We start from the raw sequence: 20,591 nt of genomic DNA, 5'->3' as shown, positions 1-20,591 counted from the left end.
GACCTCCAGTGTTGATGTCAATGTTGTGTGATGTCAACTGAACATGGTCCATAAGAGCGATCAGATATGTGCTTCATCTGGACTTCCAATGTTTTCCTCCATTTGGCTACTGATTGGAAGAGTTTTGGGAAGATTTCCTCAGGGGAGGATTTCACTTGTGCTTTGCTTGGAGGCTGAGGAAGTGGGACTCGTTTGGGATCTGAACCCTGGTCTCCAAAACCGTAGCTTGATCCCACATCCCTAGTTCCTGATGCTCCATTTCAGACTCAACTCACAGATTGGGTCATGAAATGTTAAAGTGGCCCTCGCTTTCCAGAACGCGAGTCCGTCTGGGCCCAATTAGGCGAGAGGGCCATCCATTCTTGATGGGCTGCTCCTCTGGCCTCCAGGACCTTCAAGTCCAAACTCCTCTGGAGACTCATTTCCTCCCTCTTGTTTGAGTCCACGTGCAAAATGTCTAAGCAGTCACGTCACTGTCAACATCTTCTTTTCCGCAGGGAGAGCCCATCACGTTCTGCGAGGAGACCTTCGCCTCCCACCGCTCGGCCACCATGCGCCAGTTCCTCCAGAACGCCATCCAGCTCCAGCTCTTCAAGCAGGTATGTTCCGGGTCCCGTGTGCGCTCTCTGGGCTGTGATCTCTCTACGGTACCGTGTGGTTCCCTAATTAGTGTAATTTATTGTTCCTATATTGTGTCCTCGAAGGCTTCTCTCCTCACGTTTCACCTGCATCTGTGGCTAATGGCATCCTCAGAGGTCTCTTGGTAGCGAGGCAAGTGGGGTGTATATTAGGCATGTCCGATCGATGAAAAAAATGTTTCAATTCTCATTTATAAGTAGGGGGCGCTGGCGCTTCAATATAGAAAGTATTTCCGATTTTTTTACCCAAAATTTTTGGATATTTCTGAAAATTCGTATTGATTCTAAATGTTTCTAAAACGAAATGAAACATTAAGAGACAATTAGAGAATGGGCCAACAATGGTTCGAATTACATTGCTGGTTGCGCTGTGAGACAATGTCTCGGAATGCGTATCAAAAAGCGAGAACAATCCGAAATAAATCCGATATACAATTCAAAATGATTTTTTGGACATGTCTAGTGTGTGTGTGTGTGTGTGTGTATATATATATATATATATATATCATCCATAGATATATATACACCCCACTTGCCTCGCAACCAACAGACCTCTGAGGATGCCATTAGCCACAGATGCAGGCGAAACGTCAGGAACACGTTGACCACGCTGCCCAGAAACTACACAACGCCCCAGAAGCATAGGTATTAATAACAACAACAACTATCATTTTAGTTGGGTGACTCTGAGGAATCCTTTGTTTTCTCCTTCCTGAAGTTCATTGATGGCCGCCTCGATCTCCTCAACTCTGGAGAAGGCTTCAGCGACGTCTTCGAGGAAGAGATCAACATGAGCGAATATGCCGGTAAGCCCAAATCTTGATGGATTTCATTTAGACGTGCAGAGCAACGTCTCAAACCAGATCAATAGCGGTCCTACTTGACCGTAGACCACAATTGCAGAAGATGTGGCCCAGATGTTGGTGCAACTTGTGGAATCGATCCTCAGGGGCAACTGGGTGGCCACTGTATGAACCATCCAGAGAAACCTTGATCCTGATAACAACACAGCACTTCCTGTCCACTTAGTGTTGTACTACAACTCCATCACCCTTAGCCAGTTGGTGAGGGATGGTAGCTGTAAGATTTTGGAAGTTCTTGGAGTTGGAATGAAGCTCACAACAACAATACGCTGGAAGCGAATGATTTATTACATTTATTCCATCTTTCCACAAGCACTGAATAAGAGTTCTAAAGAGTTCCCGCTCAGACACCCTGTAATATATCAGCCCAACTCCCATTCGCCCACTAGTGGCTTATCTATTTACCTCCCTTCCCACCACCTCCTTTGTTATGGCAGAGAACCCAAGTAGCCAGTCCCAGGTTGCTACAGTGATCCTGACACGTAGTACTTGGAGTCTAGTGGTAATCACATCTGGATCCTAAACACCTGGCGGGAAGGTTGAAGTTTGCTTATACCTGGTATAAACATAATAATAATAATAATAATAATAATAATAATAATAATAATAATAGTGTGTCATACTATGTCAGTGGTGGCCAACCTATGACACGCGTGTCAGCACTGACACGCCTAGCCATTTTTGCTGACACGCTGTCGCATGCAGATTGATTGGATGACTATGGCTTTTGTGGCCAAATTTGGTGTGATCATTGTACTATGTCTTTGTGTTACTACTACTACTACTACTACTACTATTACTTCTACTACTACTACTACTACTACTACTAATAATAATAATAATTTTTCAACATTGTATATTGGATTCTGCTGATCTTCAGAATACTTGCCCCCAATTTAACCTGTGTTTTCTTTCTCTCTTTGGCTCAGGTAGCGATAAGCTGTACCACCAGTGGCTGTCGACGGTGCGGGTAAGTGTCTCCTGTGGCACAAATGCTCCTTGTTGTGAACATTTGTGACTATTTCTTTCTCTCTTTCCGATGATACACGTGAAAGTGGGGTGGGTTTCGTTTGGTAAGATGTGACCTCCCGTTCTTAATTGACACGGATGAGAAATAGGGAGGGAAGACTCAGGAAAGAGATGTTAATCCAGCTGCAATTCTGCAGTGCGGCTCGCCTTCAAGATCGTGGTAGAACGAGAGGTTTAATGAGCAGGAGCCAGACACAGCCACGAATTTCTGGGAGCGGACGGCGGAGAATGAGGATCAGATCGTCTTTATTACCGAAGTCCCGACGAACGTGATCCAAGCCCACCGTCCGGCTCCTCTGATGTTCTCACAGAATGTCAAATAATGTTCCGCGAGCCGCAGAAAGAGGAAAGTTATGAATTAATAAAAAAAATCCAGTACACAATCATCCGGAAGAAGAAATAGTCGGCTCGTGTCGCTGATAATTGCTAATTAAGTTGCACAACAAGGAAAGGCTAATTATGACTTCCTTCCGCCGTGCATATATGTCCTTGCTGTTAGGGTGCTCTCCGTCCTTTTATTTATCGGAACGATGCATAATGCAGTACGAGTCAACATGTGTTGCAAAATAGATAAATCACGTAACTGGGATGCTCGATTATTCTGTCTGACATATCAGAGTCTCCCGCACTTTTCTAGTTGCGCCTCCTGTCTGTGAAGTTCTACCCTTCTGGAATAATCTGGAGATGGATTCTGCTGGCCTACGTTGTTCTCTGAATAGTTGTCGGAGATCAGGCAAGGGCAAACTTGGGCCCTCCAGGTGTTTTGGACTTCAAATCCCACAATTCCCAACAGCCAGTTAGGAAAACTTCCCGGATGCTTGAACATGGAAAACTTCCAGAACGCTTGAATACAAAACCAAGGCTTGACTTGAAACAAGAACCAGGGAACGCAGGCCTAGCTTCTCCCTTGAAAGCTACGTTACCTGAACTAACTCTTAGATAAACAACTTGCCGATTAATAAACGCCAATGAAGTCGTTCTGTTTCCCACAAAATCTCTCCTCAACTTTCCCATGTAGGCACTCCACAACTTGCCGATTAATAAACACCAATGAAGTCGTTCTGTTTCCCATAAAATCGCTCCTCAACTTTCCCATGTAGGCACTCCACAACTTGCCGATTAATAAACGCCAATGAAGTCGTTCTGTTTCCCACAAAATCTCTCAACTTTCCCATGTAGGCACTCCACAACTTGTCAATTAATAAACACCAATGAAGTCGTTCTGTTTCCCATAAAATCGCTCCTCAACTGTCCCATGTAGGCAATCCAAATGGAACTGTCTATTTTCTTCTCTATTCTGTAAACGGCACCGAATTAATGACCTGGATACTTGAATGCAAAACCAAGGCTTGGCTTGAAACAAGAACCAGGGAACACAGGCCTAGCTTCTCCCTTGAACGCTGCGTTGCCTTAACTAACTTTTGCCGATTAATAGACACCCATGAAGTCGTTCTGTTTCCCACAAAATCGCTCCTCAACTGTCCCATGTAGGCACTCCAAATGGAACTGTCTATTTTCTTCTCTAATCTGTAAACGGCACCGAATGAATGACCTGGATACTTGAATGCAAAACCAAGGCTTGGCTTGAAACAAGAACCAGGGAACGCAGGCTTAGCTTCTCCCTTGAATGCTGCGTTGCCTTAACTAACTCTTAGGTAAACAACATGGCAATTAATAGACATCCATGAAGTTGTTTTGTTTCCCATGAAATCTCTCCTAAGCTTTCCCACAAATATGCTTTTATTGGAGTTGTCTATTTTCTGCTCTAATCTGTAAACGGCACTGAATGAATGACCTGGATACTTGAATGTAAAACCAAGGCTTGACTTGAATCAAGAACCAGGGAACGCAGGCCTAGCTTCTCCCTTGAACGCTACGTTGCCTGAACTAACTTTTAGGTAAACCTGTGGTTTCGTAGTCGTCTTTTGGACACTATTCTCCCACATATATTGCATATCGGACTAACGGCGTTGGCGCCACTTCTGTCCCGACATTAGTTTGCTGCATTCTTTCTTTTTCTTTGCAGAAAGGAAGCGGTGCCATTTTGAACACGGTCAAGACCAAGGCCAACCCCGCCATGAAGACGGTCTACAAGTTTGTAAGTGCTACCAAATAGTATCAATCGATGTGAGAAGGTTGTGGGCTCCATGCTCCTGAAAAGTGGGGAGTTATGCTGTTGAGAGTCTTTATGAATGACTTGGATGAAGGTTTAGAGGTTATGTGTCTTGTCAAGTTTGCTGATGGGACCAAATTAGGAGGGAGAAATTAGGAAGACAGGAAATGAAAGGAGAAGCCTTTGCCTTTGTTTGTGTGTTTGTGTCTCACTGTTTTGTGTCATTGTAACAAGGCACTGAATGTTTGCCTGGGTATGTTGAGCCCCAAAAGGTGAGCATTAGATTTGAGTCAATTAGGTGGTTGATTTAGAATAGATCCCAAAGCTTATTCCCCCCTCCTTATAATAATAATAACTTTATTTATATCCCGCCACCCTCTCCCCAAAGGGACTCGGGGCAGCTTTCAAGCACGTGGTAGTGCAGTGGAAAATACTATACAATAAAATACAAAACAATTGTAAACAATGACAATGTCAATAACATAAACAGATGTAATTAAGAGTATAAAACCCCCTATTAATTAAAATGCTCAGTAAAATAAAATGGTCGTGTCAATTTCGGTCACGTAAATGCCCAAATCAAACACATTGCTTGGTCCACAGGAATAAATTAATGTTAATTTTGGTTGAAGGCCGCCGTGAAAAGCTATGTTTTCAGGTTTTTATGGAATATATTGAAGTGTAGGGGCTAGCCTAATTTCTATGGAGGGCGTTCCAAGGCCAAGGGGCCACCACAGTGAAGGCCTCTCTCTCGTTCCCACCTCGTTCCCACTTGAGGTGGAAGTGGGACTGAGAGGAGCGCCCCCCCCCCAACGGATCATGGGGGGGATGCGGTTGTGAAGATAGAAAGGACCTACACCGCATAGGGCTTTGAATTGGGACCGGAAACTTGTCGGCAGCCAAAGCACTGTAGCCATCCTTACAGCTGGTCTCAGTCAGCTTCCTCTTCTTCAAACGGGGATGCTGACTGGTCACAGACAAGTGTGCAAATTCACAAACAGACATTCTGTAGCAGAATGGAGACATTCCCATGAGAGAGAGAAAGTGTATGCGTGTTTGTGTATCTGTCTATGTGTCTGTGCATGAGTGGAAATTATCAGGAAGTTAATGTTGGGGACAATCCCCAGAATTCCGCACTTTGTGGAAAAGGCAGAGGCTTCTCCTTTCATTTCCGGCTCCAGAGGAGGTGCTCATCTCTGGCTCTGGGGGAGATGCTTCTCTCTATTTCCAAGCTGAGGAGCCTGCGTTGTCCATAGACACCTTCTGGTCATGTGGTCTCAGAGCAGTTTACAGCAGATCACAGACAAAGGCAAAGGCTTCTCCTTTCATTTCCGGCTCTAGGTTTTGAGTCAATAGATTTGCATGAGATTTGAGTCAATAGGGCGGTTGATTTGGAACGGATCCCAAAGCGTGTCTCCTCCGTCCCCTCCACCCAGGAAACTTTAATGCTTTCCCTGTGATGCTGAAGATTGGATCCTGCCTTGGCGAGCGAGCGAGAAGAAGCAGCTGGTCTTCTCACCTTTCTAACAGCGGAGCAGAGATAAAAAATAATTAGAGGACAGAGCGAGCAGGCTAGGCTTTGTAATAAGAGAGAGAGGAGAGATTCTCAGCAAACACAGTCTCATTTCCCCTCATTAAATATTGTTTTGTTAACCTCTTGCCTGCGTATTTGTTTCTCGTCCCTTCCCTTTCTTTCCTTCTTCCCGTAGTCAGAAAAAAGTGAGTTCTTTTGGGCCGGACGGGGGATTTCTGACCGCGAACCCGTTTCTTTCTCTCGCAGGCCAAAGACCACGCCAGGATGGGCATCAAGGAGGTGAAAAACCGCTTGAAGCAAAAGGTACTTGAAGTTTGTGCTTTCTCCCAGACGTGTATGTAAGTATGAGGCGTACTTGGCCGGGGAAAGAGAGGCATTATGTGATCAATAGGGAGCCGTTTGGGGCCGTGTTGTTCGCACACTTCAACATGCATTACCAGCCGTCCCGGTTTTTTCCCCCCACTGTTATAAATATTCACAGACAAAAAAAGGCAAATACATTAAGGTCTGAGAAAGCCACGCTCACGGGGAGCCACGGAAAAGGCTCTCTTCCGTGCGCCACTTTCCCCAGGCGCATTGTTCCGTACGCAGAGAGGCAACAAACCTATGCGCACCCCATGCCCATCGTCAATGCTCTGCGGTGTGCTCGCTCTGCAACAGAAAGGAAAGGTAAAGCTTTCCCTGACGTTAAGTCCAGGGTTGGTGCTCATCTCCATTTCTAAGCCCAAGAGCCGGCATTATCCATAGACACCTCCAAGGTTATATGGCTGCATGGAGTGCCATTACCTTCCCGCCGGAGCTGTACCTATTGACCTACTCACATTTGCATGTTTTCGGACTGCTAGAAACTGGGGCTAACAGCGGGAGCTCACCCCACTCCTTGGATTCGAACCTGCAACCTTTAGGTCTGCAAGTTCAGCATGCTGCGCCACCGGTTGCTCGTGGCCGGTGAAGTGGGCATCAGGGCGGGATTGTTGAGGGCTCTCAAGGTGTCTCGGGCCGGGATTTGTGGAGCCCTGTCCCAGCGGACGTTGTCGGTGTCTGGTTCTGAATCCACCCGGAGCGGGATACGGCCGGTGGGACCTTCCGGCGTTGACCTCCTTTCCCTGACCATCAGACGTGGCCTTCAAAGACCGGAGACAAAGTTGTGTTGCTCACATCTCCCGCTCTTTGTTGTGTTCTACAAAGACAATCCGCACAAAGTGCACAAAGTGTACAAAGACGTCTCCGTCGAGGGGAAGTTCTTAATTCCCTTCTTCCGGGCTTCGGGCCCATCTTGGCCGACCACGGCTGGATCTGAAAAGGTCTCTTCGTTTCTCGACAAAGGTCCGTCCGTCCTTTGTTTGCCTTGACCCGAGCGTGTCGGGTCAGCCAGTGTCCAAAAGAATCGGTTCTAATTGGCTATCAGCTTACTCGTCTCATTACAGCGTTTGAGCCGGAGTCGAACTTGAGGGGGCAGGTCAGAGGTCGGTCCATCAAAGGCGTGGGCCTCGGGGTCACCTGTGCGTGCCGCGCACTCGCTCTCTCTTTACCGCGCATTGTTGCAAAGGGGTTGAAGGCCTCGCTTTGTTCCACCGTCCCGATTGTCCAAGCCTTCCCATCTTCTCTGATCTTCTCGGAGATCCTGCCTGCCTCGGGCCCCCAATTTCGCCGCGTCCAACATGCTTTCATTACATGCTCCATGCTCAGGCGCACACGCATAGGCGCGCTCGGCTCTTTCCTCCGGCCACCGGTTCTCTCCGGATTTCTTAAGGTGGCTTCTCAGGTCACGTCGTTCCTCGTTGGCAACTCATTAAGGAATCGTTTACATTCGTCCTTTGGACATTCCGCTTTGAGCTCATTTATTGATCAGACATTTAATAATAATAATAATAATAATTTTATAATAATTTACATTATTTATTTATTTACATTATTTATATTCCGCCCTTCTCACCCTGAAGGGGACTCACGAATACATATATGGCAGACATTCAATGCCAACAGACAAACAACATACAGTATGGACAGACACAGAGGCATTTTTAACATTTTTCCAGCTTCACGATTCCGGCCACAGGGGGAGCTATTGCTTCACTGTCCACTAGTGGCTGTACTTCCTCATTCCTTTGATCAGACATTTATTATTTATTTATTTATTTGCAGTATTTATATCCCGCCCTTCTTTCTCAGGGCGGATTACAATGAACACATATGGCAAACATTCAATGCCAACAGACAAACAACATACAGTATAGACAGACACAAAGGCATTTTTAACATTTTTCCAGCTTCACGATTCCGGCCACAGGGGGAGCTATTGCTTTACTGTCCACTAGTGGCTGTACTTCCTCATTCCTTTGATCAGACATTTATTATTTATTTATTTACAGTATTTATATTCCGCCCTTCTTTCTCACCCCAAAGGGGACTCATGAACACATATATGGCAAACATTCAATGCCAACAGACAAACAACATACAGTATAGACAGACACAGAGGCATTTGACATTTTTTTTCCAGCTTCACGATTCTGGCCACAGGGGGAGCTATTGCTTCACCATCCAGTAGCGGCTGTACTTCCTCATTCCTTTCCTCGTGTTTTGCTGTCAGTTTTTATAATGTTGTAAATGAGTTAAATTAGCCTCCCGCATAAAGCGTACCTAAATTTCCCTACTTGACAGATGCAACTGTCTTTCGGGGCTGCTAGGTCAACAGCAAGCCGGGGCTATTAATGGTCGGGGGCTTAACCCGACCCGGGCTTCGAACTCATGACCTCTCGGTCAGTAGTGATTTATTGCAGCTGGTTACTAGCCAGCTGCGCCACAGCCCGGCCCCATCGTATTAAATATATACGATACTAGCTGTGCCCGGCCACGTGTTGCTGTGGCTAGGACTTTATTTTTCTTTTCTTTTTGTTGTATGAACGTAGAGGCGTGGATAAGAGGTTTTGCTGTCAATTTTTGAGGTTGTGGGGCGTTTAGTTTAGTTGTTTTGTCCGGTGCTGTGATATAGATTGGCTACACATATACGATATTGACTCCATCGTGATTGCCGTGGCTACACATGCGCGGCCTTCGATGACTGCCATATCGTATGCTTATCGTTATTCCGGTCAGTGCGCTGTGTTGTTATTGTCGCTCCTGCCATCGCTGGCCTTGATTCAAGCGTGTTCCTGAGCATGCCATGCGCCTTTTTCTCCCACACAGGACATTGCCGAGAACGGTTGCGCCACGGTTCCGGAGGACACCCTGCCCCGCACCGCCCCGTCCCCGCCAGAGGACAAGAGAGACCCCAGGCTCCGAGAAGAACGCCGGCCCATCACGGTGCACTTTGGACAGGTGCGTAGCAGACGCAGGACGCGATTTATGGGGAAGGGTCTCTGTGTCTCGGGTTGGAAGCGCACTGTTTGGGGAGTTTGGCATTCAACTTTTGCTCTAACTCGTGCCGGCTCCAAGAAAACAAGAGCTTGGTTTGTATTATGTGAAACAAACCGGGAACATTTCAAGGGCAGTCAGCAACTGCATCTACCTCCACTGAGGTCTGATGCAAAACATATGTCTACTTTAATTGACGAGCAAACACATACATGCATCCAGCTTTACTGAAGTCTGATGCAAAACACACACCTGCTTTCATTGAAAAGCGAATGCATACATACTTCCACCTCCACTGAGGTTTAATGCAAAACATACGCCTGCTTTCATTGAAGAACAAATACATACATGCCTCCACCTCCACTGAGGTCTGATGCAAAACATGCACCTGCTTTCATTGAAGAGCGAATACATACATGCCTCCACCTCCACTGAGGTCTGATGCAAAACATATGTCTACTTTCATTGAAGGGCAAACACATACATGCATCCAGCTTTACTGAAGTCTGATGCAAAACATGCACCTGCTTTCATTGAAGAGCGAATACATACATGCCTCCACCTCCACTGAGGTCTGATGCAAAACATGCACCTGCTTTCATTGAAGAGCGAATACATACATGCCTCCACCTCCACTGAGGTCTGATGCAAAACATATGTCTACTTTCATTGAAGGGCAAACACATACATGCATCCAGCTTTACTGAAGTCTGATGCAAAACATGCACCTGCTTTCATTGAAGAGCGAATACATACATGCCTCCACCTCCACTGAGGTCTGATGCAAAACATGCACCTGCTTTCATTGAAGAGCAAATACATACATACTTCCACCTCCACTGAGGTTGGATGCAAAACATATACCTGCTTTCATTGAAGAGCGAATACATACATGCCTCCACCTCCACTGAGGTCTGATGCAAAACATGCACCTGCTTTCATTGAAGAGCAAATACATACATACTTCCACCTCCACTGAGGTCTGATGCAAAACATATACCTGCTTTCATTGAAGAGCGAATACATACATGCCTCCACCTCCACTGAGGTCTGATGCAAAACATGCACCTGCTTTCATTGAAGAGCAAATACATACATACTTCCACCTCCACTGAGGTTGGATGCAAAACATATACCTGCTTTCATTGAAGAGCGAATACATACATGCCTCCACCTCCACTGAGGTCTGATGCAAAACATATGTCTACTTTCATTGAAGGGCAAACACATACATGCATCCAGCTTTACTGAAGTCTGATGCAAAACATACACCTGCTTTCATTGAAGATCAAATACATCCATTCATCCAACTCCACTGAGGTTTGATGCAAAATGTACGCCTGCTTTCATTGAAGAGCAAATACGTACATACTTCCACCTCCACTGAGGTTTGATGCAAAACATACGCCTGCTTTCATTGAAGAGCGAATACATCCATGCATCCACCTCCATTGAGGTCTGATGCAAAACATGCCTGCTTTCATTGAAGAGCAAATACATCCATGCATCCACCTCCACTGAGGTGTGATGCAAAACATACACCTGCTTTCATTAAAGAGTGAATACATCCATGCATCCACCTCCACTGAGGTGTGATGCAAAAAAATACACCTGCTTTCATTGAAGATCAAATACATCCATGCGTCCAACTCCACTGAGGTCTTATGCAAAAGGTGAATGCAAAATGGAGTCCTGAGTCTGAACATGCTTAGTACAATCCCATGCTTATAGTCCCTCCCACACCAAAGAGGTACAAACTGGCAAATCCACAAACACATAGAGACAGGTTGCTGTGAGTTTGCCTGGCCATGCTCCAGAAGCATTGTCTCCTGACATTTCTCCTCATCTTGGCATGCATCTTCGGAGGTTGTGAGGTCTGTTGGAAACTAGGCAAGTCTCTTTGAGACCCTTTTTGAGGGGCCTGTGTTGTCTCCTTGCCTTCCATCCAGCCGTTGCAGGTGTCTTTTCTTACCCAGCCCCGTCATTAGTGTCGGCAGCGAGGCCCTTATTATAGTCATCACCTCGACACACTTGGAACAGAAAAAAGCAACAAACTGGGGTTAGAAAATCAATTAATGGCTCTTTAATAGCATGCTCCATATTTCTGTATTGACGCTCGTGCTTTGTGGGCTGGTTATTTTTACTCCAGTCCTGGCAACATCTCTCCGAAAGCCAGCCAAGGCTGGTGTGTCGGATAAAGAAAAACAACCATCATATTCTACCAAACTAACAACATCCAGCTTCCAACTGCTACTTTTGCCGTATTTGGGGAGGGACGTGGAGCCCGAGATTGCACAAAAGTGGGTTGAAACGGCACCGTTGTTTTGCCACGTCCTGGTCTGGTCGAAGGGTCGGTTCCCCACAAGCTGCTGAGTAGGGATGTGCCTCTTTTCAGAGCTTTCAGTCGGGATTGCCTCACAATAAAGAGCTCTGGGCCCGCCTGCACACCACGCCACACATGCACTCTCTTTCCAAGGCAAATTCAAAGGCATTCCCGTTCCATGCTCCCAAAGAATGGAAGATACGAAATAAATAATAGGAACGAATTATGCGTATTCCCGTTCGTGCTCCCAAAGAAATGGAGGACACGAAATAAACGATAGGAACGAATCCTACGCATTCCCATTTCGTGCTCCTGAAAAAACGGAAGATGAAGAATAAACGGTAGGAACAAATTCTGTGCATCCCCGTTCATGCTCCCAAAGAAATGGAAGACACGAAATAAACGGTAGGAACGAATCCCACGCATTCCCGTTCGTGCTCCCAAAGAAATGGAAGACGCGAAATAAACGATAGGAACTAATTCCGCGCATTCCCGTTCCGTGCTCCCAAAGAAACGGAAGACGCTAAATAAACGATAGGAACGAATTCTGCGCATTCCCGTTCCAAAGAAATGGAAGACACGAAATAAATGATGAGCACGAATTCCGTGCATTCCCGTTCCGTGCTCCCAAAGAAATGGAAGACACGAAATAAACGGTAGGAACGAATCCCGCGCATTCCCGTTCCGTGCTCCCAAAGAATTGAAGATGCGAAATAAACGGTAGGAACGAATCCCACGCATTCCTGTTCTGTACTCCCAAAGAAACAGGAGACACAAAATAGACAATTGGAACGATCCCACGCATTCCTGTTCCGTGCTCCCAAAGAAATGGAAGACGCGAAATAAACGGTAGGAACGAATCCTGCGCATTCCCTTTCCGTGCTCCCAAAGAAACAGGAGACACGAAAGAAACGAAACAGGAGACACAAAAGAAACGGTAGGAACGAATTCTGCGCATTCTCGTTTCGTGCTCCCGAAGAAACGGAAGATGAGAAATAAACGGTAGGAACGAATCCTGCGCATTTCCGTTCCGTGCTCCCAAAGAAACAGGAGACACGAAAGAAACGAAACAGGAGACACAAAAGAAACGGTAGGAACGAATTCTGCGCATTCCCGTTTCGTGCTCCCAAAGAATGGAAGACACGAAATAAAAGATAGGAACGAATCCCACGCATTCCCGTTCGTGCTCCCAAAGAATGGAAGATACGAAGTAAACGGTAGGAACGAATCCCGCGCACAACTCTACTGCTGAGTAAAGAGATGCCAGGTGACACCAAAACCTATCTTAAGTGTGAGGCTCTCTCAACTGGAAGGGACGTTGGAGGGAAGGATGATGCAGAGACAGGAGAGGAAGCCTGCTTTCTGTCCCCGCTTTAAGAATAAAGAATAGAGGGTGTGTGGGATTATCTATCCATGGGATTATATCTTTTTGTTGGTGTTGAAAAGGAAGGTGAAATGAGAGAATGGTGTGAGAACGGCGGATTCTTGTTCTGTGCAGCCGTGCCTTCCTCTCGAGGCACACGCACACGCATGTCGATGAGGGTCAGGCCCTCTGTCTCGGTGAGGCCGCCCGAGCCCACCGCCCCGCAGCCCACCGGCCCAGGCAAGGGCCTTAATTGAGACGTGCTGTCAGAGTGACAAACACATTTGCATACCGTCTATTTGTTTTTGTCGGAGAGGAGAGCTCTGCCGGCTGCTCTTGCTTGAACATCCTTAATCAGCTCGCGGGAAGGGAGCCGGCGGCTCGTTCGCTCGTCCTACCGGGCACTTCCCTTCATTAAGTGACAGATTAGCAGGAGGGGAGTGGGAGCCGGCCTGCAAAACAGCACAAGGCTTCGGTGCAACTCATTAGCAGGCGCACAACTGGAGCTGGCACTCACGATGTGTCGCGCGCACACACCTCCACTGGTTCAATAACAAGCCGGCATGCAATACACCAGCGCATTGCTTCTCCCGTTCTTCTTCTACGGATTATCGGGACATCCGTACACTGCATTCGATGCTATCGTCATGGCGCTTCTTTTGCCACAAAACCCACATCTGGACAACATGGAGTGGGATCTCACCGAGCCTTCTTTCGGTGCTTTCCGGGCATTGAGTAAAATATTGTTGAGTCCGTCTGTGCAACCCGTGTTGTTCATTCCGTGCCCAGGACACCAGAGCCATGTTTACATATTTGCATTGATCCTCCTCGGCCCCAGAAAGCCCGCTTTCAAGTCACAGGCTGGTCCATCGAGTCCTCAATCCGCCACCCCGCTTTCCAGCTCTTTCTCAGACATGTATGTAATTATCTACCATGCGATGGTTCAGGTCACAGGTGAGGTCCTTCTCTCTCTCTGGTGAGGCTTCCGGCAGGGTCTCCGTTCCCAGCCCTGGGCTCCGTTCCCGGCGTGCCCATTAGCCTGAGAAGGATCTCCTCCCCGAGGCAAAGGACTGAGGTTAAGCCGGGCTGGGCCAGTGGCTCCTTGGACACCTGACCTCATGCTCCACCACGGGGACCACCATCCTCCAGCTCCAAGGAGGAGATCTTTCCAGAACCCCTAGGGCCTGCTTATGGGGCATCGCAGCTGAGCCTTGTAGCGGAATGGCAACTTATCCTATTATCAAGCCAATTTGATCCGTGTCACTGGTACTAATCCAGTCTCTCTGGTGTGGGGTGGAAGGATATGAAATCCCCCTTCTCTACCTTGCTACCAACCGTCCCGATTTGTAACACTGAGAGTCTCCCGTCCCCACCCAAAAGCCATAAGACGTCATGTCCCAAAATGATCCATTGGTGAAGACCTATCCCTACGTTTCAGAATCTCGGCCACCCCACACCAAGCCGAGCAGGAAAGCTTGGATCGGCATCAGCTACACAGATCAGATTGGCTTGATGATAGGATAAGTTGCCTTTCCGCTACGAGGCTCAGGTGTGATGCCCCTTAGGCAGGTCCCAGGGGTTCAGGAAAGACCCCAGGACTCTCCTCTCATGGACTCCCATCTCGTAGGAGGATGGATGGTGGTCCCCGTGATGGAGCATGAGATTTATTTATTTATTTATTTATTTGCGACATTTATATACCGCCCTTCTCACCCCGAAGGGGACTCAGATGGAGCATCAGGTGTCCAAGGATATTACCTGTGACCCGAAACATTGCATGGTATATGCAGTAGAGTTCTGGTTATCCGACTTCCACTTATCCAACACTCCATATTATCCGACGCACCAGCGTCTCACTCCTCCCGGCAGGTGCCCGGCGCTTGGAGAGGCCGGCTGCGCATTGCTGTTTTTCTAGGCAGCAACACGCAGCAGGCCTCTCCAAGCCGGGTGCTTGCCGGGAGGGACGGATGCGACAGGCACAGACTTTTCCCTCCCGGCAAGCACCCGGCGCTTGGAGAGCCCTCCTGTGAGTTGCTGCCTAGAAAAAACATCTGTTTTTTCTAGGCAGCAACTCACAGGGCGGCTCTCCAAGTGTTTTTCTAGGCAGCAGCGGGCCTTTTCAAGCCGGGTGTTTACTGGGAGGAGGCTTTTGATAATAGGGTCTTCATATTATCCAACAGTTTCGGTTATCCAACATTCGGCCTGTCCGTCTATGTAGGATTACTCTGCATGGTTCAGCTATAGAGCATACATGTTCTACTAAAACTAAAGCTAACGAATACATTCATGTCTGATATTATTGTTATTATAAAGCAAATTGTATTGTTTTAATCTATTTCTGTAAACTGCTCCGAGCCAAACTGGGAGTAGCAGTATACAAGTCTAATAAATAAAATAAAATAAAAATAATGTCTGCAAAATATCTGCAAAGTGGATGGACCTGAAAGCATGGGCTTTCTGGGTCCAGATGCAGGGGTCAAGGAGGATCATTGCAAATATTTATATATGGCTTTCATGTCTCCTTCTCAACCTTTCAGAGGGGAGAAGAGTCCTGGGGCTGTTGGGAATGGTGGGAGTTGAAGTCCAAAACACCCATAAGGAGGACCCATACATGGGCAAGGCTCTCCACAGCCAGAAGCTCAGAATGTTAGCATATTTCTGGAATTGTATGGCTGCAGACGTGTATTTTTCCAGGAGCTCGTTTTGGGCTCCGGCTTGAAGAGGGGCCCGTCTTCCGCCCCGCTGTCTGTCGGCATTCCTCCCTTGGGATTCAGTAGAACGCAAGGGAGTTTAAGAACCTGGCCCGGCTTTTTGTCTTGTGGGTGATTTCTTTTCCCCCTCCCCTGTTTTGAATGAGAAATATATGCAGTTAGCTCTCTGCTGACAATGTCCTTGAGGGTTTGACAGTGAGATTTTCCAGCAGTTGCTCTTCGTTAGGATCCTGGCGGTGTCTAACAAGGCAGCCGAACTGCCGGTACCTCCGGCTCCTGTTTGTTCTCGGAGGGCTCCGGGGCTGCTGCAGTAAGCACATCGACCGGGGCTGATCATTACAAGGGCGTACGCCACCATGAATAAAAATGTCACTCGCACTCCCCCCCCCCCCCCCCCCCCCCGTCTCACAGCGGTACAAAATGTCAGCCCTGTCAAACACACATTGCAGGGAGCACCGAGCAGTCAGTACAAATTGGAAAGCCGAATATTCCCCCGGCTTTCTGATATTCTTCATTTGAAGCAGAAGAAAAACAGTTGTTAACCTATTAGCTGTGATTTCTAACTCCGCCAAAGCCAGGGACGGAGAGGTTTTCCGTGCACGCCGGGATGCAAGCCACACGGGGCCGGCCTCCCTTGTTTTCGTATTTGGGGGAGCCGGCAAAGAGAGGCTTTTCGGGGCTCCGTCCTCTCCGCGGCGCTCGGGAGAACTTCTCTGAGCAGCCGTGCCCTCTGGTTTGTCTTGCAAATGAATTGAACTCTGGCCCGGCAGATGTCACGCCGCTCTGAGCTTCGTGCCGTTGTGTCTCGGCACAGAATTGGAGGTGCAGGAATTGTCGAAGTAATAGATTGTAATGAGCTGGATTTCCAGGAGGTATCACTCTTTGAGGCTGTCTCAAAGGAGCCGCCACGCTCCTCACTCGGAGACACTTGGCTCCCAAGAAAGCCACAGAGTTTGGTGAGACCTGGGTTATTATTATTAATATAGAATCCTAGAATCCTAGAGTTGGAAGAGACCTCGTGGGCCTCCCAGTAATCATGGGCCCGGTATCTGTATCATTCGATTGATTCGTATTTCCATTTCATTCCGTCCATTCGGATGGCACGAAACACTACACCCCTTTCCGGTACATGGTCCATCCAGTAGTCATGGGCCTGGTATCTGTATCATTTGATCGATTCGTATTTCGTTCCATCCATTCAGATGACACAAAACACTACACCCCTTTCCAGTTCGGGGGCCATCCAGTATTCATGGGCCCAGTATTTGTGTCATTTGATCGATTCGTGTTTGCATTTCGTTCCGTCCATTCGGACTGCACGAAACACTACACCCCTTTCCGGTACAGGGTCCATCGAGTAGTCATGGGCCCGGTATCAGTATCGTTCAATTGATTCGTGTTTTCGTTTTGTTCTGTCCATTTGGATGGTACGAAACACTACACCCCTTTCCAGTTCGGTAGCCACGCAGTAGTCATGGGCCCAGTATCTGTATCATTTGATCGATTTGTGTTTTCATTTTGTTCCGTCCATTCGGAGGGCACGAAACACTACACCCCTTTCCAGAACGGGGGCCATCGAGTAGTTATGGGCCCGTTTTCTATATCATTTGATCAGTTTGTGTTTTCGTTTCGTTCTATCCATTCGGATGGCACGAAACACTACACCCGTTTCCGGTACGGGGGCCATCCAGTAGTCATGGGCCCGGTATCTGTATCGTTCAATTGATTCGTGTTGGCGTTTTGTTCCGTCCATTGGAGGACACAAAACAGTGCACCCGTTTCCGGTACGGGGGCCATCCAGTAGTCATGGGCCCAGTATCTGTATCATTCGATTGATTCGTGTTTTCGTTTCGTTCCGTCCATTTGGATGTCACGAAACGGTACACCCAAATTCTCAAGACCACCATCCAGTCCAGTCTGGTGACTTCAAGAGAGGACTTGCGACTGTCATTCAGCTGCCTTCAGCGGCGCTCGCATGGTGTCCAGGGCCGCCGCCGCCTCCTCCCCCTCCTCCTCCTCCTCCTCCTCCTCCTCCTCGCTGCCAGGTAATTAAGCTGATGTTCCAGCACAGCTTCCCCTCCTGACCTTTCAGAAACAATATGTTTTGCTACCTCAACAAATTAACTGCAAATAAGATGCTGGTTTTAGTAAATATCATCTCCGCGTCCCATGAATATGTTTTTGGAGCATGACAGGCTCTGCAACTCAGAAAGGGAAGTGCTGTGCTGGCTCTAGACGCTGTGCCTCCTGCGCTCACTCATTTCCCGTCTTGCCCGATAAATATGGCGCTTTTTTCCAGGCTGGTCAGTGAAATCTCTGCGTTTTTTTGGCCGTCTGCCAAAGAAACTAAAATATGGTCCACGGCCTCTCCATTACTGGTCTCGCGAAGCCTTCTGATTCAGAAAATCACATTGTATAGACCACATCAGCTCTAGATTATTAAATATGGTGTTTAAATCAGTCTCCTCCCAAGATGAGATGTTCATGGAAGGTGGCCAAGGACTTCCAAGATGCCTCCAAGATGGCTTCCAAGATGCCTCCTAACAAGGCAAGAGAGGAAGCCACAAACATCTATACTCCATAGCAATCTTTTTGAGATGGAGCATGGATTTTCATGGCCGTCCATAGTTCATGAATCAGTCTCATCCCAAGATGAGATGTTCATGGAAGTTGGCCAGGGACTTCCAAGATGCCTCCAAGGTGGCTTCCAAGGTGCCTCCTAACAAGGCAAGAGAGGAAGCCACAAACATCTGTACTCCATAGCAATCTCTCAGAGATGGAGCACGGATTTTCATGGCTATCCATAGTTTTTGAATCAGGCTCCTCCCAAGAAGAGATGTTCATGGAAGGTGGCTAGGGACTTCCAAGATGCTTCCAAGATGCCTCCTAACAAGGCAAGAGAGGAAGCCACAAACATCTGTACTCCATAGCAATCTTTTTGAGATGGGGAATGAATTTTCATGGCCGTCCATAGTTCATGAATCAGGCTCATCCCCAGAAGAGATGTTCAAGGAAGGTGGCCGGGGTCTTCTACCCCAGTTCCTCCCCATCTGCTACCACGACTGAGCTTGGGATCTACTCCTTGGTGGAAGGTTTAGTGGGAGCCATGCTGGTCAGGCCAGGGGTGTGCCACATGTGCAATGTTTATGTGGGGATGGGTTGCTCGACAAGCTGGTGACTGAAGTTTCTACTTTGATGCCGCAGCAAAGCACCCGGCCGGAAAGACCGCCTCCACCCAAGATCCACCGCTCCTCCAGGCCTGTGAGTAACTGGCCACTCTACCTTTTTTGCTGCCATCTTTAACCCTACGTGCTCCATAGCATTACTAAATACTGCTATTTGGGACTTGCCGACGTCATGGGAAGCTCCATGAGCAACCGGCGTCCTTTCTTTGCTCAAACTCGCTCCAAAAACCTCTTCCAAAGTCTTTTCCCACCGCTGTGGCTCTTGGGACATCTTTCTCTTACGCTTCGGGGGTTCTTTTAAGGTCGGGTTTGTTTGGCGTTCACATAAAGAGTTTGACCTGCTGTGTGTCTGAACACAGAAACTGGCATTTCAGAACACCTCAGTGAGTTTGGATATGTTTGTCCTCCGACAAACAATCTTGATAGAAAGGAATCTGTTGCACTCGCAGACAGAATTCACCTTGTATTCAACACCAACCAGGAATCCAAAAGAATCAAAACATGAATCCAAACCCAACTATAGAAACTTCTTAAAACACGAATCCGAACTCCCAAGATCTTAGACTAAAACATGAACTTGAAACACTGCATTGTTATGCAGTGTTGCCTGATCTGAATCCTAAAGGAGACAATTCTCTGATTTGAGGTCCACGAGCCATGAAATCATGTCTGTGACCTCGACTCTCTTGCCTGTGAGGTTTCTCACGTGGCTGTTTCTCACGGAGTCTCTGTGACCTCCTTAGTTGGCTTGCTTCTTCCCTAAGATGAAGCCTGAGATTCCTGCTGACCGCAGGTGTGTTTCCAGGTGAACCTTCTCGCCCATCCAACTCCTTATCTGGGGTTGTTATGAGACGACTAGGTGAAAGGTCTTCGCCAGCCCCTGGACTCGGAGGCACAACAGAATCTTTGTGATCAGTGTGTGGCCACAAACAAATGTATCTTCCAATGAAGTGAGATGCAATATAATCCCATGGAGTGCAAGATCTCCACTGGGCAGGCGTCCGATTTACCTTCCTCCCATCTCAGGTGCATTTATTTAGCTTTGCAAATGGCTTGGATCCAAAGGACAACCTTTGGATCCAAAGACAAGGACAACCTTTCCGAGGGTTCTCTGCTCAAACTAACATGCTTTGGGTTCCTCTTCCTACTGGTTAGCCGCTGGGCTTTTCACTTCCGGCGCATGTTTCCTGAATGTCGATTGCGCATGCATGCCTTGGCGGTGGGCGTTGAGTTGCGTGAGTCATTGCTATGGACTTAGCCATTGATAATCAATTCCCTTCTTTGTGTCAAACGTGGTCTCTGTTGTTCCTGCCGAAGGTCTTTGAGGATTTGCAGAATCCACCTTCTCCATGTGCTGGCCACATTCTTCTTTGTCTCCTCCCACATGACAAAAATGCTCCGTGTGCTTCTGATACTATTCCCCGTGACACCAAGGGATTTTGTGTCCGAAAACGGGTTCGTTTTGCCAAGGGATT

The 20,591-nt window shown here is 47.6% G+C and overlaps 1 protein-coding gene across 13 annotated transcripts in view; it reads left to right on the top strand.

Annotated features, from left to right (window-relative positions):
* dennd1a (DENN domain containing 1A) overlaps window positions 1–20,591 on the top strand; it is a 203,359-nt gene that overhangs the window by 168,015 nt on the left and 14,753 nt on the right. For 8 of the 13 annotated variants that reach the window (XM_062959488.1, XM_062959482.1, XM_062959484.1 and 5 more), the window contains 7 exons: window positions 498–599; window positions 1,357–1,444; window positions 2,431–2,471; window positions 4,557–4,628; window positions 6,424–6,480; window positions 9,367–9,498; window positions 19,136–19,192. In XM_062959488.1, the coding sequence (XP_062815558.1) occupies window positions 498–599; window positions 1,357–1,444; window positions 2,431–2,471; window positions 4,557–4,628; window positions 6,424–6,480; window positions 9,367–9,498; window positions 19,136–19,192 (549 nt within the window). The remainder of the gene's footprint in view (window positions 1–497; window positions 600–1,356; window positions 1,445–2,430; window positions 2,472–4,556; window positions 4,629–6,423; window positions 6,481–9,366; window positions 9,499–19,135; window positions 19,193–20,591) is intronic. The other 5 variants (XM_062959489.1, XM_062959485.1, XM_062959492.1 and 2 more) reach the window with 1 other exon arrangement.

Source organism: Anolis carolinensis, unplaced genomic scaffold (assembly GCF_035594765.1).
Source record: "Anolis carolinensis isolate JA03-04 unplaced genomic scaffold, rAnoCar3.1.pri scaffold_7, whole genome shotgun sequence".
Lineage (NCBI taxonomy): Eukaryota > Metazoa > Chordata > Lepidosauria > Squamata > Dactyloidae > Anolis > Anolis carolinensis.
This window is presented reverse-complemented; position numbering and strand designations above follow the sequence as displayed.